General features: G+C 45.2%; 1 protein-coding gene across 10 annotated transcripts in view; it reads left to right on the top strand.

The window, feature by feature from the left end:
• The window catches only part of AMOT (angiomotin), a 60,790-nt gene that overhangs the window by 18,059 nt on the left and 16,685 nt on the right, over window positions 1–26,046 (top strand). For 9 of the 10 annotated variants that reach the window (XR_010082773.1, XR_010082771.1, XR_010082769.1 and 6 more), the window contains exons 2-7: window positions 6,763–6,928; window positions 8,233–9,145; window positions 16,538–16,991; window positions 18,381–18,525; window positions 19,840–19,932; window positions 22,446–22,591. Coding sequence is in view for 3 of the 10 variants with exons in the window: in XM_063416848.1 (XP_063272918.1) it covers window positions 8,280–9,145; window positions 16,538–16,991; window positions 18,381–18,525; window positions 19,840–19,932; window positions 22,446–22,591 (1,704 nt within the window). In the remaining 7 variants the exon portion in view is untranslated. Of the gene's footprint in view, window positions 1–1,877; window positions 1,997–6,762; window positions 6,929–8,232; window positions 9,146–16,537; window positions 16,992–18,380; window positions 18,526–19,839; window positions 19,933–22,445; window positions 22,592–26,046 lie in introns of those variants that run through there. The other variant, XM_063416849.1, reaches the window with a different exon arrangement.

The raw sequence follows: 26,046 nt of genomic DNA, 5'->3' as shown, positions 1-26,046 counted from the left end.
TGGGGCAGTCTCAAAAAGCTGGGGGAGGCAAACTGCAGGATGTGTTCCCTTGGGAGACCCGGGACAGCAGCTTTTCCTGCCTGGAGAGGCTCTGGCACTGCATTCCTCAGGCAGGGGAGGGCTGAGTGCATTTCCTGCACAAGCCCTGCTGGCATTGACTGAGCTCTGAGGGGGGCAGGAAAGGTTAATCACCTTGGCTTTGTGCTCAAGGAGCCGTGTGTTACCTCTGCTTTCTGTGCACTCAGTGAAATTCATTTTGTTCATTAGGGCTCTAAATCTTTAACTATTTTTCTGCAGCTGCTGGGGATCTTTTGCAGAAGTATCTTCTCCAGCTGTAGAAAACACCCAGAAGGTTCCTCTGCTTGCACAAGTCCTGGGGTGCCAACATCTTTCATCCATTTAGGCAGGATCTCTGCTTGCTGCTCCTGTTACTACAGAGAATCTTCTAGCAGTGATGAAGTTTGTATTAGCAAGGCAGAAGTTGTGCTGGTGTGGTTTACACGAGGTTTCCTAAGCAGTACACCTAAACCCAATTATTTCCTACTGTAACTGCATCTGTTTTAGAGTGGTTACTGGAATACTTGCATTGAAAGAAATCAGTTCCCTGAGTGACATAGTTGTGGCAACAAAAGACATCAGTGTAGGCCAGGACTTAGCCAGTCACCGCTGTGCTAAAATGAATGGAGTAATATCTTCCTCCCAGTGTGGTAGTGAAGCTCAATTAATCATCTTATAGGTGATTAAGGGTTTTTTACAAGGTGCACAGGAGAAGCCCAGGTGGTTATGATAAAAGAACAACACCAAAACCACTCTTACAACATCCCTGCTGTCTAAAAATGCAGTGGGCTGGATCTTCTGTAGGGTTTTATTTTTAATTCATATTTTTAACCCATGGTACCCACTGAAATCTCTTGGTGGTGTTGGGCTATCCCAGTACTGCACTGGGTTTGTGCCCTTCCTTGGGCCACAGCATCTCTGGCTGATTGCTGGCAATTTACCTGTGTTTTAGCTGTTTCTTTTTCTAAAGAAAACAAAAAACAGACCTTAGACCAAAGGAGGGGCCATTCCTGCCTGCTTTCTGAATTCTGTGGTTAGTCCTGTTAAATTCTGTGAAGCTGCATTCTGAAATAAGAAGAGCTCCTCCATATGTGGGCTTAAAATAGTTTAAATTGTGGTATTGCTAGAAAAGCCAGAAATTTCCATGCTAAAGTTAGGCCATAGTGGTTGTTTTCTTCTCTGCATCCTCCTCCACCTATGTTTTTTCATTTGTGTCAACTTATGATATAAATTTTCAGGATGTTACAACTGACATATGAGGAAAAACTACCTTAAGATGGCACAAAAAGGATATATCTGTTTGGGGATCGTATTTCCATTGTTTTCAGGACTGCTTCAGCTTTTAGGTTCGAATTTTGATTTTATTTTTAACGCAGATGCTGATTCCAATCTTTCTTTTTTTTTTTTTTTAATCTCAGCAGCAATTAAAAGAGTCTGATCCTATCTGTAGGGACAAATGATGCACTGTCAACATTTTGCTCCCTTCTGATAATGCACATGAAACTGGTTTGCGTGTTTGAAGATTACATTTTACTCTCACATGGTTTTCATTATCTGAGAGCCCCGAGGAGAGGCCTGGACTAAATCAGGGAAGGAATGGAGAAACCACACAATGCAATGAAACTGGTGCTGAGGCATAGCTGGGATAGTTGTGGGACAGGGGCTGCTGACGACAGAAGCAGGGCGCTGCCTGAGTGCCAGCAGCAGCAGCGAGAAGTGGAGCATTTGCAAAAACACAAAACAAAGCTTGATGTGGAATTCAAACTGCGGCTGGGGCTTGCAGCAGTTCCCCAGTCCTGCATGATTACTGGAAATCGCTGAGCTTTGAGGCAGATGAATCTTGCTCGCTCTGTGCTGGGAGGCAGCCCTCTGAAATGAGACCTGGAGAGGCTAAAGCGGCGTGAGCTTGAGCTGGTTTTAGCATGAAGACATCTAAAAGGTGAGATCTTGGCTTTTCTGGAGCTGGTAGCAGAGCTTCCACTGCCTGTGCTGGAATTTGTGCTTCATTAATTACTCAGAAATGGCAGTACCTGCCCCTAAAGGGCTGTGACTCTGCAGATGTGTGAGCAGTGTTAGGTAGTGCTGTGTAACAGTCTCAGTAATGGAGTGGTGTGATGTCTTCATGTAGAAATATTCTCAATAAAACCAGCTGGTTTTCCTATTAGACTGGTATATTCAGAATAAATCCTCCTGCCTCTGTGACTTCTAAAATTTTATGGAGGAACTTGAAATTCCATAGTATTCTTTTCAAAATGCTTAAAAGCCACAACACATTCCTGTTTATACCAGGCTTTGTAAATGTTTGGGGTTTTTTTTTCCTTTGTAATATAAAGCCTAAATTATGCTGGTGAAGATTATAGGAACTTCCCTGTGAAGAAATTGATACTTTTTAGTGAGAGGAGCAGTAATTCAAAGGTCAAGTAAGGCCTTCTCAGTTTTTTCCTTTGAGATGTAATTTAGAGGGGATTTTCCCATGTTGATGTCTTGACTTACTTATCTCCAGCCAGGCCAAGCAACTTGCTGCCTTCTCTCCAGGCCTGCCAGTCTTCCCTGTGCCTGGTCCCACGAGTGTTTGAGGGACAGGGTTAGGGACAGTCTAATCCTTGCTCAGGTGGGCTCAGTTTGGCTGGGAGAGTTGTTAAAACCCGGACTAGTCTTTAGTTGTTCTCATGTTGCTGTAGCATGATGATCTAATACAATGGGTATGCATCTTATTTGCCCCCCTGCGGGTGACATTGTTCTTGTTTTTCGTTAAAAGAAGGAAGTTTTTCTTGTTTGCCCGGTGACTCTGCCCTTGTGGAATGAAGATGAGTAATGCTGGCAGCGCTCCATGCACCTGCTGGGTGCCACCCTGCGGGATCACCTGAGCCACGGGCAGCAGAGGGAGGCTGGCAGGGCCGGGAGGGCTGAATGGGAGCTGGGGAGGTGTTTATGGTTGGAGCCTGGAACCTCCTCCTGCTTAGGAGCAGGTGCCAAAGCTCTCTCACAAAGCTGGGACTTGTTGAGTGCTGCCTTGCAGGTCTGGGTGTTGGCGCCAGATGTTGGGAGCCTTTATTCTCCAGCGCTGTCCTGGTGGGTATTCTCTCCCTTCCTCCTCCTTGGGAAGGACTGAAAGGAAGCAAAGAGCATTCAGTGATAACCTCCACTATTCATTAAATAATTGGGAATTTTGCCTCTGAGTCCCTGGTGCTCCCAGCCACTCCAGAGTGAGCGCTTGTGCAGAACAGCCCCAGTTCCAGCACTCTTGGAGACACAGGTTGAGGGAATTCTGCAGGATCAGGATCAGCCTGCTGGGGTTGGCGTGGGCCATGGAGCAGCAGAGTGATTCCATTGCCCAGGGGTGACTCAGCATGGGAGTATTGCCCAGGGACCTCACAGCTGGTCCTTTCCATGCTGTTCCCTGTCCCCTCCTCTATTACTGAGTGCAGGTCTGTCTGAAGAATCTAAAGAAGAACCTGCACCTAAAAAAACCAGCCTAAAATTTCATCTACCTGGCAGCATCCCATCCCCTGCTGCCAGCCAGGATGGGCGGCACCACGAGCACATCCTTTAAGAAAAACCCCAGAATTGCTTTACAGAATTCGCTGCTGGAGTTTGAAGTCTGTCACTGGATTGTTTCATGTGTGAGCAGACACAAAACTTGGGAGTAAAACTGAAAGTGCTTAATTGTACTGAGCCCTGATGAGGTGGTGAACCTGTTCCCATCCCACCTGATGCGTTAGCTAATTAGCTCCTTGGCTAAGCAGTAATTCTGGGCAAGTATGCACAGGCTGTCCTCACAGGGACTCTTGCATTCCTCTTTGTTTCACAAGCTAAAGAAAGATGCTTCTCTTTGCTTGTGAGGTTATTATTGCTCCATGCAGGTTAATTGAGCTATAGCATTAGAGCCACTCATCAAACAGTGGTGAGTCACTCACTTGTCTAAGCTTGTTTATTTTTATAATGCTGGAAAATATTTGCATGCTGTACAGAAATGCCTTGGTTCCTTACAGCCTGGCAGTATTATCATTTTAAATTCTTCATTAATCTTCGTTCCTCACGAGGGACTGGCAAGGTTCCTCTGCATAATTACATGATGTTTAAGACAGAAGCCTCAGCTACTGGGTTTTTACACAATGCCCTGCAAACATGAGGCTTTTCTTCTTTAAATAGTACCTACACTACCCCACTTTTGTGCCCATTCTTGATCTCAGCATTGTGAAGCATTATTTGCAATTCCTGTGTTAGTTTTACCAGTTCTAGGTTCTGATGTTTCCTCAAGAGCTTTTCCCTCAAATTACCAGGGGTAATTTCAGACCAGATTTTAGAATGAGGTGTAAGATGATAGAGCTGCAATGCTTGAGAGCAAATTGTACAATTGATTCAGCCTGGGAAATCTCACTGTGGTTCCTTGGATGAGATTTGACCTAAATCTGAATTTTCCACTGGAAAAGGTGTTTCTAGGCTTTGTGGCTGTGCAGAGTGCACCATCCAATCCATGCAGTTTGACAGAGTTGTTGGCACTCTGATTTCAGCCCTATCAATCATAGATGTAGGCTAAACCCCCAAATATGTCTGTTTAAAGTATCTACAGAACCTTCTCAATTTCCTTCCAGCTCTATCATAACAACTTTTCCAGTGCATCTCACTAATTTCCATCTTTGGCACAGGGAAAACCGAAATTGCTGGAAGAGCCTGACACAAATAGAGTTTGGTGTCCAAATAAATAACACATGGGCTTCAGCACCAATTGTACTGTTCATTTTTGTGTTTTGTTAATAGAAAAGTTAACTCATTGGTTCTGCCAGGAGTTTCCAGCCTGCTCAGAAAGCAGATTCCAGGAATGCTGCCACCCAAGCTAGTTGCACAAGATTTTCTTTGTTAATTAAAAATAATGGGATAAAACTGGAAAAAAGAGGCTACCAGTTGGTATTTAAAGAAAGTTGGCTAGAATATCTTCATATTGTATCTCAGCCCACCTTTTGCTTTGGGTTCCCAGGTTGATTTCTAGTTTACACCCACACTAAAATTAGTAGTATTCAGTTCCAGCAAATGTTTTCAGTGTGAACTGTGCCCTCCCTCATCAGCTCAGCAGAATGAGCTGGAAGTGCTGAGGAGTGAAGCTCTGCGTGTGAAATGGTTCCTAGAGCATTTCAAGGAGTTAAACATGCACAGATTGGATTTGTCTATTGAAAAAAAAATCTTTAAGGCAGAGAGGCAGAATCTCAAGCTGGATTGTATCTTTGTATTAAAAAAATAAACAATCCCCCCACCCCACCTCCTTTGATTTTTCCAGTTGAGACAAAAGAAATCTTTGGGTGGAAAGGCAGCATCATATTGCATAATAAAAGCCTTTTTATGCTTTAATAAAAAGGGTTGCTCAGGGCAGCTTGGTTTAAAAAAAAAACCTAAAAAAAGAAGTGTCAGTGATGATTCTGGTGTGAGGGGGACAAGGAATCCTTAACTTCTGTTGTGCAACGTTGGGAAAAGAGGCTAGAAATTGCTCTAGTTATCTGCTATCTTTAATGCCTGCTTTAAAGGTTCTTTACTGCATATTTGCTGGCAGCTGTTTTCAATATATCCCTCTCGAGCTAAGTCACCAGTTAAGAATTTGACATTATCTGCTTTTTTCAACCACCATCTTGAAGTACCACACCACACAACACTGCCTTGTTCTCTCCTTAGATATTGTTCATGTGCCTTGAAATTGCTGTTGACACCTCAAGTATTTAACTTGCAGATCTGAGATAGTTTTTGTTGGGTGTGGATTTGTGCTGTAATAGGTCAGAGACAGAAGTATCCTCGTCTGCATTCCTTCACCACATCTCTTCACTTTATTTTTTTGCAGCATTCCAGGAAATTAAGTTAAATTATACGTATTAGTGAATATTTTTAGTCTCACTAGTTCTGTTTTTATTGCCTTCCCTTAAAGTATGAACGCACTGAATGCACAAATATGTTCCACATCTTTTGCATTGCTTGCCTTTTTCTTTAGGGTACCTTCAGTAAGTAACTGCTTCTTGTTAACATGCCTAAATACACATTTTTCTGTATCCTGCTGTTTCTCCTCTCAATGGTTAAAATTTCTTTACTGCTTCATATGCTGAAGGAGAAAAGTAACATAATTAAAGAGTGTTTTGGGAATTAGAGCTGTGCTCTGCAATGTATTTCTGGCATAAACTCCTGTCAGTGTCCTTTTCTTCCCCTGACTTTCCCAGTCTGTAAAATAAAGCTAATATTCACAAACTGATCATTCCCACAGTCATTTCTGAGGCACAGTGTGTTGAAGTTTATCAAGCATTTCACCGTGTCACCATCCAGCAGAGGATTTCTGCTGACACAGTTTGAAATACTCAGCACCACTGGCAAAGGAACCATAAGCACAGGGCATCCTCATCTGTGCTGCAGCTTTCATTCTGAGCAAAAAATAAAACAATGGAGTTAAAGAATTAGCGGGTTTTAATCACTGTTTCACTTGGAGGCACAGATGGGACAAAGCATTACTTGGCAACATTTAATCTTGGAGCAGAAATGGTCATGATTAAAGCAGCAGCTGGAGTCGATTGCTGGGGACACGGGGGTTCATTCATCCTAAAGGGATCAAAATTGTTGGGCTCTGGGAGAAAACAAGAAGCTACAAAAGGAAAATATGAAATACGGGCCGAGGTTTATTATTTCTAGGGTCTCATCTACTGATTAAAATAATGTTTTCAATACTTTCCTCAGAATTATTTTGGGAGCAAGGAGAGTATCAAGTGATCTGGCCTGCTGAGGAGGAGCCTGAAGCCATCTCTGAGTGGAGATCTTGGATTTGCAGGAGGAAGGCTGAGTGTGTCCCCCCATGTGGCAGAACTGCTCCTCCTTACCAGGGAACTGCAAGTGAAGGACAAAGGTATGTGCCACTTCAAACAGGATTTCAGAGGAGTCACATTCCAGCTCAGCTGGATTCCTGCCTGGTGAGCAGCCTGCAATGAGGTGGATTTTAACTTTCTCTTCGTTAAGGTCTGCAGAAGGGAGGAAACAGGGAGGTTGTGGAGATGCAGCACAAAGCAAACCCTTCAGGCCTCCTGATTCTGCCACAGAAAAAGCTGTTGGGAACGAGTTACCTTCTGCTTAGAAAAAAGGTGTAAAAAGAAAATTCTAGAACAGGAACATGTGTTCTGCTTTCAGGACAGAGCCACAGCTTGGCCAGCCAGTGAGCCTTACTCTCTATTCCGAGCTGTTCTAGCTCAAAAGTAGCTCTGCTTTCAGTTACATGTCTCAAAGGTATCATTAATTTTTGATATTTCATCTCAGGCAAGGCCAGTGGGCCTGAGTTTCCATGACACACTCCTGACTCCACTGGGAGACTGAGCAAAACGTAATTGCTGTTGGCCACTGGCTTAATCTGTACTTAGGATGTGCCTGACATTGGCTCTTTGTGTTTCTCTCATTGGGACGCAGTGTTTTTTCCTGCCACTCAGAGGTCTTTTTCTGTTCCTTAGATCAGACAACTCTTTTTCCTCCCCTTGCATTTGCATGCATTCCGCTGAGGATATTTAGATGTGTGAGGATTTGGTTGCCTTTGTATAGCAGGAAGTTCCTGAGTCCTCACTTGCACCGTGCCTGGGGTTTTCTGCAGCACTGAGGAGAGGTGCTGATCTCACTCTGGGCATTTCATAACTCCGAAAACCTGCTGGCTAACTAGGTATTCATGAATTGCTTTATCTAAGCTGAGAGATTTCTTTACTTCTTTTGAACCATATGCTATCTCAATGGGCCTCTTTTTGTTTTTTTCTTTCCCTTAAAACTGGCAAGTTGCTGATTTCACACTTCAATCCTTGTCTGCCTACAAATATGGAAGTGTATTTCACTGTTGGTAACTCTAAGTATAAAGCAAACAAGTTTCAGGCATTTTTACCATCATCCTGTGAATTCCACGTCTCCTTTTTTGCTGTCTGAGGTATTTGGCATGCATCCCTACAGCTTGCAGTCAATTGATTTGCCTATAAACTTTCAAGTCACCTTTCATCACCTTTCTGAGGCTTTACCCCCCGGGCATGCAAGTCCTTCTTAGGTCAAGGGCCTTGATGACCCCCATTGTTATGGGAACCTTTGGTAATCTAACCTGCTTTTTTTCTGTATTTCAAGCCGTTTCTCCTGAATATCTCTCACTCGATCCACTCAGGCGCTAATAACCGTGTCTCCTTTCCTTAGGTCAAGGGCAGCTTCTACATTCCACCCAAAAGGCACCACAGTTTGAGATGAGGAATTCAGAAGAGCAAGCAGCTACGACAGTTTTACAGCGCCTGCTGCAGGAGCAGCTCCGATACGGGAACCCAAATGACAACCGCAACCTCCTCGCCTTACACCAGCAAGCCACAGGGAATGCCCCCGCTTTCGGCAGCGCCGGCGCCTCTCAGAACGAAGGGCTGAGCTCCCAGGACCACCAGCTCGTGACTCATGCTGCCCGCCAGGAGCCCCAGGGCCAGGAGATACAGGTGGACAACAGCATCATGGAGAAGCAGCTGTCACCACGGCTGCAGAACAGCGAGGACCTGCCCACCTACGAGGAGGCCAAGGTGCAGTCGCAGTATTTCCGCGGGCAGCCGCACGCCAGCGTCGGGGCCGCCTTCTACGTCACGGGCGTCACCAACCAGAAGATGAGGACTGAAGGGCGGCCCACGGTGCAGCGGGTGAGCCCGGGGAAGGTGCACCAGGACGAGGGACTGAAGGACCTCAAGCAAGGCCACGTGCGCTCCCTGAGCGAGAGGCTGATGCAGCTGTCCCTGGCCACCAGCGGCGTCAAGGCCCACGCGCCCGTCACGAGCGCGCCGCTGTCCCCGCTGTCCCCGCTCTCTCCCCAGCAGTCCAGCGACCCGTACAAAAATTCTGGCTCCAATGAGTTCTACAAGAACTCTGTGCAGCCCCCTTCGCAGCCCAGCATGAAAGGGATGGAGCAGCGGGGGCCTCCCCCAGAGTACCCGTACAAAAACGTGTCCACCCCGTCTATGAACTGCAAACCTCAGGACTCGGGGCATTTCTATGGCGACCATCGCATGAGCCAGCAGGGAAGAGCTGATGGGCCTATGATGAGGTATCAGCATCCCCCTGAGTATGGCTCAGTCAGGTAAGCCAGGCCTTAAAACAAACCCTGTGGCAGCCACGTAGGGAGTGACAATGTAAAACTCAGTCCATCACCTTCGCTCCTGATAAGGTTTTCCTTCATCCACCTTCACTCCTGAGCAGGTTTTCTTTCAGCCACCTTCACTCCTGAGGGAGGTTTTCCTTCAGCCACCTTTGCTCCTGAGCAGGTTTTCTTTCAGCCACCTTCACCCCTGAGCAAGTTTTCTTTCAGCCACCTTCACTCCTGAGCAGGTTTTCCTTCAGCCACCTTCACTCCTGAGCAGGTTTTCCTTCAGCCACCTTCACCCCTGAGCAGGTTTTCTTTCAGCCACCTTCACTCCTGAGCAGGTTTTCCTTCAGCCACCTTCACTCCTGAGCAGGTTTTCCTTCAGCCACCTTCACTCCTGAGCAGGTTTTCCTTCAGCCACCTTCACTCCTGAGCAGGTTTTCCTTCAGCAAAGACCCCATCTGCATTACGTGAGATGAAATGTTATGCTCAGCTACACACAGTACCTGGAAGGACTGGTACCTGCTTCAGTAGCTGACTAGAGAGGCCTGATGCTTTTCTACAGAAAAAAAAAAGATCCCAAACAAGCCAACTTGATTTTATGCTATGGGGAAGTTTAATGCTGAGGCTCCAGAGCCTCACAAAAGCTTTGCTACAAAAGCCAAAGTTATGGCGTGATTCATTGTAGAAACTTGCAGTTAGTTACTTATTGTGAGACTTATGTTGTTATTTAATTACATCTGCCAGACAAAAGATTTTTCTTAAAACTGCATCACTAGGAAAGGGGAAAAGTAAATGAAAGTAATAATGGTGCAGGTAGCAAAAATCACCTCTAAGCTTCCTATAGTGTTTTTAAAATTTTATTTTCAGTGGACAGAAGTGTAGGAGAGGAAAATGGGGTATGCTTTGTGCCTCATCCCAGACTTGCTTATTCAGCTTTTGCTCATTTTTCTTGCATCATTTGATATCTCAGCCTGTTCTGGTTCCCTCTAGATAAGGAGCTGGATTTGGCTTGAGCCAAACACTGATGTCCATGTGGGAAGATGAAGTTTTATTAAGGTGGGCTAAAACCCCAGCTTTACTTTACCTGTTCCCACACATCTCATCTCTGCCTGACACCAGGTGGTATCTGGTGATTTTGGCCTCATTTTGAAGCTGAAAGGGTAATTCAGAGGAGCAAGGGGAGGATGTAAATGGAGAGGTCTCTGTGAATTTGTTTGCACTTTTAAGGGGAGCATGAAGCAACCAGTCAGTATTTGGGAGCAGAGTCTGAGCTTTAGGGAGTTTGAATCTGCTCAGAACCTTCCTAGCCCTATGAGGAGCTATTTTCAGAGTTTGTCCACCATTGTTTGTGATCTGAAATGACTTCAGCAGCATACAAGCCTGATGAAAAGGCCCTTTGATCTGGCTAAATAAATAATAAAGAGGCCAGGAAAAGGGGAAGTAAAGGGTTTAGGGGGGGTAATGATTGTAGAAGCTTGTTGCAAATGTTTTTGCAGATTCAAAGGCCTCAAACCTCTGTGCACACAGGACAGGGCAACAGCTCCTCGGTGGTTCTGCTGCATCAGAAATACTCCTTATATTATATGCAGTGAGATGCAGCCTGCTTGCTGTTCAAGGGAGAGGTATTTGAAAACACGCCAACAGTCAGCTCCTCTAGACAGGGTGATTTTTGTCTGTATTGGATGGATCCTGGCTGCTTTGAAAGAACATTGTGGGGGGAAGGAGGGGGAGGAGAAAGGTTCAGCTGGCAAGGTTTCCAGTAGGGGAAGCAACTGAAATTTGTCTTCAAAGCACTGGGAATCTAATGAGGTTACTTTTTAACCTAAATAGCTGCACAGAGGAGAGGTTTCCTTTGCAAGCAAATGCTGGAGCAGTAGAACAATTGCAAGACTAATCCATAAATTACAGAGCAGCGTAGCAAAGGAAGAGAACGAGTCCTCCATTCCCCTCCCTCTCCCACACGCTTTAAGAGAAATTGTCATTTAGACAAGAAACCTTCTGTGTGGCTAAAGGTGCAGCTGGGTGATGGTGTGGGGATTTTAAAGGCAAACAGCTTCGGGGAGAGCCTTTGCCTCTCATCGGGAGCGTCTTTGCAGTCTCCAGTTTTCCTGTGCCTTTATCGGGATTCATTTGGATTGGTAAATGTGTGCATTTTTTGAACTGTGCGTCAAGGAAACAAAGCCCCTTCTCTCCGCTGCCGAGGCCACACCCTTTTCTGCGGGTTTTCCCCCTCATTGTTCGGGGGAATTTGAGGGTGACCTAATGATGCGGTTAAATAAAACTCGTTGAGCAAGATAAACATTGGGGAATTCACAGCATTCTCATGCTTCACCCTCCCCAGTCTGGGAAAGGAATGGGCTGTGTGGTAAGTTTAAACCAGTCTGCAAACAGTTTGCCTCACCTGCTCCTGGGCGGTGTGACTTTGGGAACAGTGCATGTCGCTAATGATGTTGGTTTAATGTAAATACCGGGCATGCCGGAGGCATCTCGGCTGTTATTTGGAAATTTTAAAGAAAGTTTAGAAGAGGGCTGGCCGCATGTGAAGCGCCAGAGCCTGGTTCTGTCCCTGCTACCTCGGAGTGAAAACAACCCTCCAGTCTAAGAGCAGAGGAGGGGTGCCTTGGGCTCCGAGTCCTGGGGGCTGCAAGGGCTCCTGTGGCAGCACAGCGAGAGCTGGGGCAGTTTGGGGTGCAGAGAAAGCCCTGTCTGATGCATTTTTGGGTGCAGAGGAGTCTCCTGCCTGATGCAGGTTTGGGTGCAGAGGAGTCTCCTGTCTGATGCATTTTTGGGTGCAGAGGAAGCTCCTGTCTGATGCATTTTTGGGTGCAGAGGAAGCTCCTGTCTGATGCATTTTTGGGTGCAGAGGAAGCTCCTGTCTGATGCATTTTTGGGTGCAGAGAAAGCCCTGTCTGATGCATTTTTGGGTGCAGAGGAGTCTCCTGTCTGATCCATTTTTGGGTGCAGAGGAAGCTCCTGTTTGATGCATTTTTGGGTGCAAAGGAAGCTCCCGTCTGATGCATTTTTGGGTGCAGAGGAAGCCCTGTCTGATGCTGGTTTGGGTGCAGAGGAAGCCCTGTTTGATGCATTTTTGGGTGCAGAGGAAGCCCTGTTTGATGCATTTTTGGGTTCAGAGGAAGCTCCTGTTTGATGCATTTTTGGGTGCAGAGGAAGCCCTGTTTGATGCATTTTTGGGTGCAGAGGAAGCCCTGTTTGATGCATTTTTGGGTGCAGAGGAAGCTCCTTGTCTCTCCGATTCAAGCGCCATCCTCAGTCTGGAGCCCAAGTGCCTGAGCTCCTGCTGTGGTGATTAATCCCGCTGACTTCACAGAAAGTTTTTGAGAGGGAGGTCTGCAGAATTTGTCCCATAATTAGTAAATCACTCTGTGCACTGCGTTCCCCTGAGCAGCATCAAAGTGGGGGCTAATCAGGTATGACTGGGCAGCAGAACAAAAATTCCTGGGTTTGATTTCGGCTGTGTAATGGAGTGGAGCCGGCTCCCTCCCGCAGTCAGCATTTCCTGGTTCGTGCAGGAGGCTGGGGAAGAGAGGGGAACTGGAGCTTCTTGAACACGAAACAGGCAGGAGGAGCTGGGAAGGCATTTTAAAAAAATCCCTTAACGAGCCAGAGACCTTTGCTGATCCCTTCATTCTTCTGCTTTCCCCACTGTGCTGTCTGCCCACAGCCCCTGTGTGTGACCCTCTGTCCTGGAGCTGGGCACCCCTGAGCTGCAGAGCTGCCCTGACTCCCTGTCTCTCTCTTCCTGCCTCAAAAGCTGAGGTGACCTGGTTTTTCTGTATATTGGAGGTACTGTTACAAAATACCACTCAGACCCATGAAAAAGAAACTTAGTTTACACCCTAAATCCTCTATCTTACTTTTTATATATTACTATATACTAAAACCTTAAACTCTAAATTGTCCACTATATAATATCACACCCTTCTATTCAAACTATGGACCCATAATTCCAATACTATCAATTAAAAAAACCTTTTCTACAACCTCAAATCAAATACAATATTTTCTTAATAACCAATACCTATCAACACAAAAAAAATTAAAATTCTCAGCTTGCAAAATTCCAACAGTGACCCTTGTAGTTGCAGAGCCATAAATCCAGGTTTGTGCTTGGCCTGTGTGGAGTGTTTCTCTGGTCCATGCCAGGGAGCAGAAATCCCTGCGTGGTGCACAGAGAAGTGGCCCTTAAAGTTATGCTTTCAAACCCAAACACTTGTGGGGATAATTGCTCTGAGGTTTCTTCCCCTGCATTTGATTTATTCAGCTCTCTGTGACACTGAGGCAAATGGAAGGAGATTGTGCAATTTTGTTGTGTATGTGTTTTGAGAGTCTACATTTTTTTCTGAAGTGGTTGGTTCAGATAAAATTGTGTTTACTATTGCGGGGTTACCTGAGGACTCATTCTCTCATGGGGGGGAATTTTCTGCTACCATTTTATCAGCAGTACTGTTAAGTGACACCAATAGTAATTTTAACCTTTACATTTTGAAGCGTAGCATAAAAATCTTGAAAAATCCAAATTGTCTTCATTTACCTTTCTGAACTCTCTCAGCCCAAAATTGCTTTCCCAGAGAAATAACTTCTTCATTTCTCTTGTTAAATATAAGGAGATCCCAGAGCCAGGTATTCTTTGCCCACAAAATGTATGTAAGTATTTTATAAGACAAAATTATAAATAGTGGGGATGCCAAAAAGTTCTTTGAATGCGTATGTAAAAGTTTGCATGCAAGATCTTAAGAAGTCTGGTGTCACTGTGAGGTTACTAGGATTTTTAAATATCTTTTTTTTAAAGGCAGGACGTATTAACCTAGCAGTGCTATCTCATTCTGCTGGGAATATAAATGCATTTGTGACATTTTGGAAGCCCTAATGCTGTTGGTAATGCCACAGAACTAGAGACTCTCATGTTCTAGCTTGAGCCCACAAGATTGGTGTAATTTCAAGATCATGAGAGGCTTTGGATGTGAGAGCCAAGATGCTGGAATTCTTGGAAATGCATCCTGTTTAGAAATACTCAGCCATGATTTCCTGGAGTTGTTCTTTACAATAGTTTTTTTTAAAAAAGGATCATTACAAGGCATGTCAGTTCCACTGTCCCTTCAGAATTAAAGTGCTTCTGTTGTGTTTCTTTGGCCATCATTGGTGCTCAGGATGGCAAGGTTCTGCCTCTGCGTCTCTGTTGACAGAATAACAAGATGTTTTTAGTCAAATAGCTCAAATTGTTAACACTGGTATCTAAATCATCCTCACTAGGCTTACAAGATTAAGTCACTGAGACCAGTCACCCTGAGTAACTGCTCCAGGTTGTTTTCAGAGTGGAAAAGAGTGTTTTGTAAGTTGAATTTTTTTTTTTTTTGCATCCATGAAGCAGACTGGCAACATATTTCTTTTTGATCTAACTCTGTAGGTCATCACAGATGAAATGTCACAGCAAGGTTATTCCCTAATTGATTACAGCATCAAAGCAGAGCTGTGGTGATAGGTAAAGAATAAACTCAAGGAGATGAGTGTGAGGATGCAAAGTTTTAGCTCTGCACACAACTGGGTGAGCTAAGAAAGCAGCTGGAAACCACCTGAGACAAACCAGGTGACCTTGAGCATGGCCTGTGATGGTTTTGCCTCATTCTTCATTATGAGAACTGTCAAATGAAGTTAATGAAATCAATGCAGCAATAAGTAGAGCTGCCCCCCTGGGAAGAGAAGAACCAAATTGCTGCTACTAAATTGAACATTCCTGAGGAAATTAATTGCCCATCGCTCTTCTACATGACCCCTGAAATCCTCATGCTGCAAATGATCATTTCTGGGGAAATACAGCTCCTGAAATGATGCTGCTGGCAGGGACCACAGCCACCTGAATGAGAGGAGAGAAACAGCAGCTAGAGCAGCGATTCTTTGTTTTTTCTTAGTTAACAAAGGCTAGATTTGTTTCCCCATGAAGGAATTTGAGCGGGAGCTTGGAGGTCTCTCTGCTGGGAAGCAGGGCAATGAGACATGAGGGGCATGATGCTGAAACAGTGAACTCTGTGCTGGGCTGAGAGCTGCTGAACTGCCCCGTGCTGCTGCCAGATGTGAGTAATGCCCAGATGTGAGCGGTGGGGACAAGGAGTGATTCCTTCTCTCCTGGAGATCAGAAGGATGGTACTGAGTGCACTTGTGCTGAGATGTGTTTTGTGTAACCCTTTAGCTCCCAGCTCAGCTTTCTGCTCACTGTTGTCAGTTCCTCCAGGGCTCCTGGTGCTGTGGGAATGCTGTGAGCTGCCTTGTCCATCCTCTGCAGGGCAGGAGTCCCTTCTGGGAGCACAGGCAGCCAGGGGGGTGTTCTGCAGCAGCTCTGGCCAGGTGAAACAACAGTGTGTGCTTTTCCAGCTGCATCCCAAAGGGTGGGAAATTTTGTCAGAGCAGCAGAAAGTGTTTCAGGACACGCTGAACTGCCAGGCTGGGTCTGCTCTGGGCTGAGCTCTGTGCTCAAGAAGAGACTGGCTGCAACGTGGAGAGGGGAGGGACTTCAACTGTTAGAATAAAGAACATCCAGAGAAGTTAAAGGTTGAATGTTTTTGGAGGAGAAAGCAAATCCTGCCTCCTGAGGTCATCCAAGCATGATAAATCCACACAGTCTTCTCAGCGAGATTTCTTGCTTGGCTAATGCAGCAGGAGTTGAGCTGGGGATCTCCAGAGCCTGGGAAATGGGAGAGGGTGTAGCTTGGATTTAGTTCTGTGATGGACTCAGGCATGTTATAGATTGTCAGATGTGTCTCTGATAGCCTGCAGAGGGTATTGTTAGGAGCAGTAAACACACCTCCTGCATGGGACAGGGCAGGTCCGAATGAAAATGCTGCTTCTGATTCTCAGGCTGGTTTTCAGATCTTCTAATTGTCTCATTTAACCAGGCTGCAGTTTGTTGGTTGATATTTCAGAAAGCTCAGATCAGAGGTGCTGGAATACTAGCATCAAGCTTAGCCAATGCTTTTAAGTCTCTGACTTACAGAAGAAAATTAATTGTTTTCTTGATGACAGATGGCACATTTAAGGCCAGAACAAAAGAGCCTGTTCCTAGCAGTCCTTAGCTGAGCAGTTTTATCCACAAAGTGTGGAGAAAAGTTACAAAAATAATTTTAGCCAGTAGTTGTTGATGTACTTTCTCTTACTATTTCTGTAAAAAAAAAACTCAAGAGGAAACACCTTTGTTCCCTTAGAATAAGATTTCTGCTAAATATTAGCTTTTGAAATGCTTTTTAAAAACAGAGTTATAACATGGAAGAAAGCCTCACTTGAGTCTTTGGTACGGGAAGACCTGTGCACAGGAGCTGCACACCTTATCCCTTGGTTTGTGCATGACTGATGGAGCCTGTGCTCTCTGTTTTCCAGGCAGAACCCGGATGTGCAGCTGCAGTTACAACAGAGACCACCTCACCACCACAGCCCAACTTCTTCCTTGACATCCCTGGGATCTTTGACTTTGCTCCAGTCTCCACCACCTTCTAGGCTGTCCCCTTCTCAGCACCAGCAGCCCCTGACTCCCAGCCAGGCAGATCCTGGCGTTGTGCCACGGACCCAGCAGCCTTTCTTGTCCAACCCAGTGCATCAGGGAGATCTGTACCGACTATGCCAGCCCTTCCTCGGCCCGCAGCAGCAGCAGAGCGACTCCTACTCCGTGCTGCCCCGGGCCCAGCAGGTCCCTTCCCCCTACCAGCAGATGCAGGTGGATCCTTTTGCCATCGTTTCCAGGGCGCAGCAGATGGTGGAGATCCTGTCGGAGGAGAACCGCTCCCTGCGGCAGGAGCTGGACGGGTGCTATGAGAAGGTGGCCCGGCTGCAGAAGGTGGGTGCTGGTGGAATTCAGGCATTCTCCTGTCTCTGGTCTAGTCCCTAATTGAATCATTTAATCTGCAGCTGCTGGATTCCTTTGCTGGAGGGATTGATTATGGACTTCAGAGTCTTTTGTATGCAGATTGATTAGGCTGTGTCCTGTGCCTTTGGGCATCAGCTTAACTTTGGCAGAAGATGGAATCAAAGCCTTCAGCTTTCTGCTAACAGTTTATGCTCTAAAGCACATCCTCCTCAGCTGCTGAAGAGGCTGACTGCTTGGCTTCCTCAGCTAACTTAAGGCTTGTCCAGGACAGCAGCAGCTTTCATTTTCCCAAAAAGACTTCAGAGCTGCAGGAAGGGCCTGTTTGGGATGGCACAAGACCACAGCCACTCAAGGAGGCACAGAGGACATTGCTACAAAACTGGTTGGCACCACAGTGTGCAGGGCAAGTAGTGCTGCTATGGCTACACTAAAGACATTTAGACTGCAGGACTGGGACCAACACTCCTTTTGTCCCTCTCTCAACACCACACCATTCCCATGAAAACTTAATGTCTTGATTTGGACCCAGCTATTTGCCACCTTTGGCTTTATGGAACAAGCAGAGTAAATGACGCTAAGACATTTAAAAGAAAATACCCCAGTGAGACCCATCATTAACGTGCATGCGTGGAGGTATTTTCATGCTGCCCCACAGAAATAACTCCTTGATGACCAGTGGTTTAAAGCTGGGCATCAGGTCAGCTTTGCTTTTGCCTTGCAGCTGTGGAAAGGCTGATGCTACTTAGCAATTTAGGACTTTGTGGGCTTTGCTGTGCTCTTTGCACTGAGCAGTGTTCAGGGCCAGAAAAATGTGTGGCTGCTTGTCTTTGAGTTCAGGTGACCAGTGTGGCTTTCCACACTCATTATTCCCCATGTTACCTCTTAACAGGGACATATGTTCATTTAGTTGTATTTTTTGGAATGTTTCTGGCCAGGAAATACTTGAGAGAATTGTTTGACAGCTTCCTGATAATGACCAAAGGATACAAATGCACTTCCCTCCACCTCCCTGTTGATCACTTCCTGTAGACAGGGCTGATGGGGTTTGCCATGGTGTGAATCCACATTTCCATAGCAAACCATGCCCAGCAAGGAGAGTTAGGAGAGAATCTCCTGCTCTGGATGATCAGAGAAGCTTCACACTGAAGTCTAAAAGGAAGGATAAAGCATATTTTATTGCAAAATTATTCAGGCACTGCTATTCTTTCTACAGAGGGATTCATCACGGACCTGACACTTTCTTTTACTTAGTGTAGGTTTCCCTCAATAAAGAACACTTGAGACAAAGTAATCTCCTGTCTAAGACAATGAAATTTGCTTGTGAAAAATAGTAAGTGCTTGTTTTCACTTCCACTGCAGCTGGAAACAGAAATTCAGCAAGTTTCAGAGGCGTACAAAAACCTGGAGAAGTCATCCTCTAAGCGGGATGCCCTGGAAAAGGCCATGAGAAACAAACTGGAAGGAGAAATTCGAAGGCTTCATGATTTCAACAGGGATCTAAGAGGTAAATGAAGTAAAACTTCTGTTCTTCAATGCTGGGGGTTTTTATTGGTATGCTTACTTAGCAGGACAGAGTTTTGCTGCAGAATTCGGTGTCTGACATGACTGGAATATGACAGGATACTCAGGTGCATTCAGTAGTCAGGGATTTTAAGCACTTGCTGGAATAATGGAAAAGACAGGTTTAGGAGAGGGCTGTAGTCTTTCATTTCCAGCCTGTTTCTCATTGACAAGAAACATGTGATAAGCCAAATACCATAAACCAGATGCAAGCCTGGAATTCTCTCATGTCTTATATCCTAGAGACAATTTGTACAATTTGTTCAGTTTACACAAATGGAAAGAAGTTTTGCTGACTGCCTAATCCCACACCAGGCATGTTCACTTTGTTTCCTGTCCAGTGACCCTTTTTGCACTGACATACAAACTGCAGAGTGTCTGTTCTTCCTGAAGGTCTTGTCATTCCTTATCAGTGTAGGCATCTGGTTTTTTGGATCTCCCTTCCCTTTCCAGAGTGAGATGTTATTGGTGTCTGGTTCTTGCTAAGAGGCTGAGGCAGCACCACGGCTGGCAGCAGAGTGCTGTCGAGTGGTATTTGACCTTACTGGGGGTAAAAGTTTAAGCATTAGTTTGGAAGGTGGAAAACATCTGCAATTTGAGGTTTTTGAAGGTGCACAAACAGTTTTTTAAGCTGTAAGTTTAATTTTATTAAGAAAGCCTTCTGATTGTCCTGCATGCTCTCACTGTCTCATGTCTTTTGCTAAGACTCCCAGAAATTGTTTTGCATCCAGGAAGTAAAGCCATACATTTCCCAGTACTGTACACAAAGACCTGCATTAAATAATCTTATTCATAATAAAACACAGCATGAACATTTCATTCTAAATTTTCACAGACTGATACAAATTTCTAGCAGCTTGAAGCAGCAGAGCTGTTAAGCTGTTTTTAAGGTTTTACACTATTCCCTCAAGTCAGAGATTTAATCTTCTGTTAAGATTTAGTGGGGAATTATAAGAGATCTTTTAACTGTGTGGTGGGATTTATTTGTGTGGAAAAAATAAAGGTATAAATTGAAAAAATAAACTTCTGTGTTATAAATGTTTAAAATAATTTCTTTGGAACTTTAACCTGTTTTGTCTCATTGAGTGTATTTCTTTAAGGACATAATTAGAAACATTTCAGAAGTGAGTGCCAGCTTCTGATAGGCTGTGGAATTAGGAGATCCATTCCCCCAGCATCAGAAATGCCCTGAGCAGATGTAGCATAATGCTTGAAAGTTTTTAATTATTTAGTTTGCTTTTATTGAATATTTTTGCAGAGCGCATGGAGACAGCCAACAAGCAGCTGGCGGAGAAGGAGTTTGAGGGCTCTGAAGACAATCGGAAAACCATCTCCCAGCTCTTTGCACAAAGTGAGTTACTCAGCCATTGTGGGGCAGTGGAAAGCTCCAGTCATCCTGGGAAGGAGGACAGTGCAGCAGGTTAATTATCAGCACAGAAATCAGGGCAGTGGCATTCCAAAACTGGTGCTGGAGAAAGGAGGAGGAACTCTAGAATTCCTTTTCTGTCAGTATGTAAAGTCCATCTGATGGGATTTATTATTTTGGAGCAAAGGTAATTTGCAGTTAAACTGTAAAATTAGTGTTTACCGCATTATTTACATATTTTATCCTCCTATTTTATTCCTTGAAAGCTTTGAAATTAAACCTTCCCAGGCTGACAGGAGTCGTGGTGTGAGTTAAGGCCAGCAGGAGAGGAGCCTGGTAGGTCTCCTATCTCCTTCCTCTTTAATTTGCCACTGCCCTATCCTGTTCAGCAAAAATAAAGAGGGTGAACACTCCTGCAGTCTGCTGGGCTGGGTGAGGGTCAGGAATTCTGTCCACAGCAGTGGATTTATCACAAGACAAACCAAAATGACGGGTGTGAAATGCTGCTTTTCCTTTGTTCTGAGGTGTCTTGAGGCCGACGGCGCAGGGCCAACTTCTCTCTCATCCCACAGTGTGCTCCACCCTTCTGACAATGCTCACTTTTCTCCAATTGTTATATAAAAAGGTAGTGCAATAAAATTGCAAAAGAGAGTTTTTCTGTGGTGTAATAGACACTGAAGATACCCTGACAGATTCTGGTGTCCCTCTCTCGTGTCATCTTTCGCTTATTTAGCTTATTCCTTGTGGTTTGCCTTGCAAGCAAAAGACTGTCAGGGAGTGAATCCCAAACTCCTGGTGGTACTGGGAAGTCTGGGAGTTTGGTCTCTCCTTCTGCTGGGTGAACCCAGAAAGGTGGGGAGGTCAGAGCTGTGGGGCCTCTCCTGTTGGATGAACGTGGAAGCCACAGCGCTGCATTTCATCAGTCCCAGCATTTCTAGGGGTGCTGCAGGCACTTGTCAAGTGAAGAAGTTCTCATGTGGAGAAAAGTCTGCAACAAAACCTCCAAAAGCCTCTCTGCAAGCATTTCCAGATTAACAAGCAGCCTGGTAGCACTGGCTGATACCTGCTGGCATAATGCCACCCTGTCTCAGCGCAGCTCAGTCTTTGCAGTACAGTTTAATGTGCTCACACTGGCAGGAACTCGTTCCTGGGTGGAGGAGAAATGCTGGGAAAAGATGGGCAAAAAAAGAAAGCAGGTGATGACATCTGTCCTTATGTCCTGAGCTGGCTCTGAGCTGCACTCAGGGTTTGCTCTGCAGAGCTCTGGGTGCTCTTGGTGGACAGGTTTGTTTTGCAACCTGTGTGTGGGCTGTGTTGATTCCCTAGCAGAAGGGAATCTTTAGCTACTCTGTGTTGCTAAAGCTTTGCTCCTGGCTCTTTGCTGGCAGAAGAAAGGGAGTAATTGTGGTCCTGTAAATATAGTTATGCACATGCTTGCACAAACGGGCCTGAGTACTCCATATGCAGTCTGTCCTAACACCCTGCACCTTGTTCCTGTTTTTCAAGCCTTCCACTCCTTGTCCTCATTCCTTTGTCGTGGGATATTGGTTTCTGGAATGCAGTTTCTCTGGTGCCATCAGTGCTGGGTGTAGATCACTCCAGGGAGTATTCTGTGGTTGTGTATCCAGCAAGTGGGTTAATGTTATCTTTGGAGCTGGCTTGAGCTGGGAATGGCAGCATACACAGAGCACATCAGCTCTGTGTTGTGGCTTTGCCTTACACCCCTGTGTGATAATTGCTCCAGTCTCCAATTATTTTTATCCTCTTTATTTTCTTATGAGGGCAGTGCCCTGTTCCTGCAACACTCAGCATTGCTGCTGAGTGCAGCTCTTCCTGGAGAGCAGCAGAAGAGGGTGAGCTGCTGTGTTTGGGGTGGCAGGTCTGCTCTGAGAAGGGACAGAACAGATGTGTGTGCCTCTCTTCTGGCCCAGGGGGCCATTTTTACAGGCAGTAGAGGAAGACTGAGGAGTTCTTACTGCTGATTTGTTTCTGACTCCTCTGAAGATATTGCTGGGGATTCCTCTGAGAAGGGACAGAGCCCCTTCCAGTGTGGGAGGTCAGGGTGGAAAAAAGGAACACAAGTTTTTCAGGAACACCAGTCTGCTATCTCTCTCCCCAGCCTGAGATATTAAAATTACTCAGTTTGTTTTCCACTGCTGAAAGCTCAGAGGTGAAGAGGTGCCAAGTTTCACTAACCATCTGCATAATCACAGCAAATTACCTGAGTAACTGTACTGAGTGATGCACCTTCTATTCCTTCTCACTATCTTTGTGGCACACTGTTGCTTGAAGGTACCATACTTGTTTTTCAGGATTACAGGTCCTTCTCTTCCTTGAAAGCCATGCCCTTTTATTTTCCCTCTTAGCACTAGATTTGCATTCTCCTTCTTCTGAGAAGTCCCAGTGCAATCTTCCCTTCACCTTTAGGGTGGAAGGTTCCTAAAAACTGGGCAGAGACAAATGCTGTGCATTGATAACTATCAATTTTTTATCCCTAGACAAGGAAACACAGAGGGAAAAGGAGAAACTGGAAATAGAGCTGGCTGCTGCCCGCTCCACCAACGAGGACCAGCGGAGACACATCGAGATCCGAGACCAGGCCTTGAACAACGCTCAGGCCAAGGTGGTGAAACTGGAGGAGGAGGTAAGGATGCTGAGAGAGAGGAGTCAGGGCAGCTTGTGTTCCAGCAAAAGGGGCTGTGGGAATTGTCTTGTGGAAGTTATAAGGAAATCTGCTTTCTTCAAAGCCGTTTCTATTGGCTTAGCTTTGTGTTGACTAGCTAAAAAGATAAGCCACAAATCTCTATTTCCTGGGAAATGCTTTTGTCTAAGCAGCCATATTTTGTTTTCTTTTTGTTTCAAATTGTAAAAGTGGGCTGGAAGTGGAATCTCGGCCCTGGAAACCTGCTGAACTTGGCAGAAATTCAGATCTGCATGGACTTTCAAGTAATATCAGATGAATGCAGTTTGTCCTCTTGTGGGGACAGTGCAGATCACCGTATGTGCCTGGCATTTGTAATAAGCTTGGCATGACCTTAGTTGTTTTCTCTCCCTTTCCTCCCAAGAGGGGATAATGCATTTGAGCTGCTTAACTGGGCAGCTTTCACTGCAGTTTCTTTTGTAGCCTTCTCCCTGCCACTCATGGCTCTCACCTTTGTGCCCTCACGGTGTCCATCCTTTCCTCCTGCCTTCTGCTCTCCTCTCAAAGGCCCCATTTCCCACTCCAGCCTCTGCTTCCTTTACTCCTACTCTTCCTCCATGGAGAGCCTCAGGAGGAAATCTCCTGACCAAGCACACTTCCTCACTGCAGATTTGTTCTCCAGCCCTGCCATCTCCCCGGCTACCAGCACTCAGCATCACCCTCAGCTGGGCACTGTGCCTGTGTCCACCTGAATTTGGCTGCCTTCAGAGACATTCCTCAAACCCTCCCCTTGCCTGCTTTTAGTTCTCTCTCCCTTCAGAATCCCACTGTGCCAACAGAGGAGGAGTGATCAAATCATAAGTGAATATCCTCTTCTCCCAGGTGCAGGTGTAGCTCATTTCTGAGTTTTTCTGCTCTTCTCTGAGCTCTGGATTTGCTTCAATAGCCCTCCCCTGAACCTCCCTGGTGTCCTTATTTTTTGCCCTTCCTTTAATCTCTTCATGGAATCCTTCCCTCGGTCCCTCTGGATCTCCCCTGCTCATTGAGGATGTTCCTGTGTGTTTACCTGCTCTCATAACCTCTGCTAGCCTGGCATGGCTGACTTGCACTCACTCAGGGGACAGGGAACATTAGTTTATAGGATAATTTACATGTGACATGGCTCTCAAACCATTCTGTCATTGATTCTGCAATGTATTGGGGCTCTTTGGCTTTCATTCAAATTTCAGCACCTTATTTAAAAGTCTGATGTGTCACTGACTCCAAGGACTCGGGACATCCTTGTGGCTTCCCTGGAAGATGCTTGGAGTCTGTGTGGATGAGGTGCTCTGATCAGCACATACAGCATTGGGCTGGGTTGAACCTCTGTGGAGACACTAATTTTGGCTCTCTCACAGTAAAGTTGAAGCCTTGAGGGGTAATAATAATACTTGCATGTGTTATTTTCAAAAGACTGCTCTTGTTTAACTGGAAGAATTGGGTTCAGTGCTGTGGCAAAGTATTTCTATCTAGGTGGAATAGTGAAATAGCTAAGTCACTCTGGGCTAAATTGCATGACAGCTTAAAAACACACACAGAGGCTGATACAGAGTGAAATGATCTGATGAGGGCTCGTGGTCACATGCATCCAACCTTTGCTGGAATCCCAGGGTGTGCAGGAAGTGCCACCCTTCCTGCTGTAGATAAATATGGAAGCGTCTCAGTGAGGGAGCAGGAATTAACTCTGCTCTTTCCTCGAGGTGAGAGGGAATAAGGGGAAACAAATGGTAAAGGGTCACTTTTGCAGGTTTCCCAAATCACTTTTTAATGAAATGCTTAGGATTATAAGGCATTTGTTGCCTCATTAGTGTTGAGCTGTGGGAAGTTCTCCAATCCCCAGGCTGTTTGGTGGCTCTGAAAGGTGGCCAAAGAGCTCTCAGAGCTCAGGGCACTTTAGTAGGGGCTGGGAACACCAATCTGAGTTAGTGGCATTCAGTGGCCAAGAGATAGGAACAGTTTGTGGATTATTTCTTTATCCTGGCCAGGTTAATCCCAGTGACTGGTCCCTGTAGGTGTCAGGAATTTCCAAACTGGTCCTGCAGAAGAGGGTGGAGTTTCTTAGGCTCAGGTTTGGAAGCTGCTGTAGCTCAGGGCCTGAGGGGGGGATGCATATTTCAGTTCTTGCCTCCTGTAATGTAAGTTTTCAGTTTTTCTTTTTATCCTTTCCATTTTGACTTCCTATTAAGCAGAGTAACCTTGCCTTGTATGCACCAGATCCTTTATAAAAAGAGTATTTCCATTCTAGGGAGAGCTATAAGCCATACATGACTGTAGCTGAATTTAAATGTTGCATTGGAAATGGAACTTTAGATTCTTTTCAAAACCCCTTGGCTTGAATTGCCAGTCTGGACAAAACCACCCATCTGTAAAATGTAGACACTTGTCTATACCTGTGGAGCTTTGAGGGTTTTATATATACTGGATTTTAGCATCCAAATTGGAGTGAAAGGAGAGATAAAGGGATGCTAAATGTGATGGAGAAAGGAGTGATCTTGGAGATACTGAAGTACAGTGTGAAGCAGTTGGATGCAAAAGGAGAAATTCACAGAATGCTTCCCCTGTTAGCTGGGGTGAAATGGCTCTTCAAATTTAGAACAAGCTGCCATTAAAGTTTTTGATAGTGTGGGGTTTATTTCTGCAAAGTGCAAAATATGGTGAGTGATCATAAATATTTAAAGCAAACTTAGATGTGTCTACGAACAGAATTACTAAGTATGTATATGTTTTATGTATAATATTTAAACTTTACTACTTCTCTACTCTCCATAAAGATACACAGTTATTAACCCCTATTTTCACTTCTCTATTTTTGTTCTTTCCTTTAGCAAATGTTCCACAGTTTTGCATAAATCAGCAACTTACTAAAATTGTTTCTAGTGAAGTCTTGGTCTGTGGTTCCTGAAATGAAAACTTCAGATTATTTTTATTACATGTAATGCGTTTGACATAAATTGAACATATTTGAGGTAAAATGTATGTTGGCTTAAAAATGTATATCACAGTCAGAAACAGTTAGGGATAATAATATTTGGAGCTAAAGCAATGAAAGATTCTCATTTTGGAGCATGGATTGCTGCGGGGATCTCAGCTGGGATGGCAGCAGGGTTGTGGCTGCTCCCACAGGATTTAACCCATTCTGCTCACACAGAGCAGATGGAGCAGTTAGGCTGGGCTTTGCTAGGCCAGGGCCAGAGCTGCTGGCTTTGCAGGCAGGACCATCCTGACCCACCTGACACTGGGTAATGCTGACTTGCTGCCAGGCCTTCCCAGACTTGGAATGTTGCAGGAGGGGGTTTGGTGCCAAATACTTTATCTAACCACAACTGCTGAGTGCAGAGGCTGCAAGTGCTACTGGTTTTACTTTTTTTTTTTTTTTCCTCAATCTTGGTCATTTCTGCTTATCCTATATAATTTATACC

The sequence above is a fragment of the Prinia subflava genome, chromosome 20 (genome assembly GCF_021018805.1).
Source record: "Prinia subflava isolate CZ2003 ecotype Zambia chromosome 20, Cam_Psub_1.2, whole genome shotgun sequence".
Classification (NCBI taxonomy): Eukaryota; Metazoa; Chordata; class Aves; order Passeriformes; family Cisticolidae; genus Prinia; species Prinia subflava.
The sequence above is the reverse complement of the archived record's forward strand: the minus strand, read 5'-3'. Positions and strand labels throughout refer to the sequence as shown.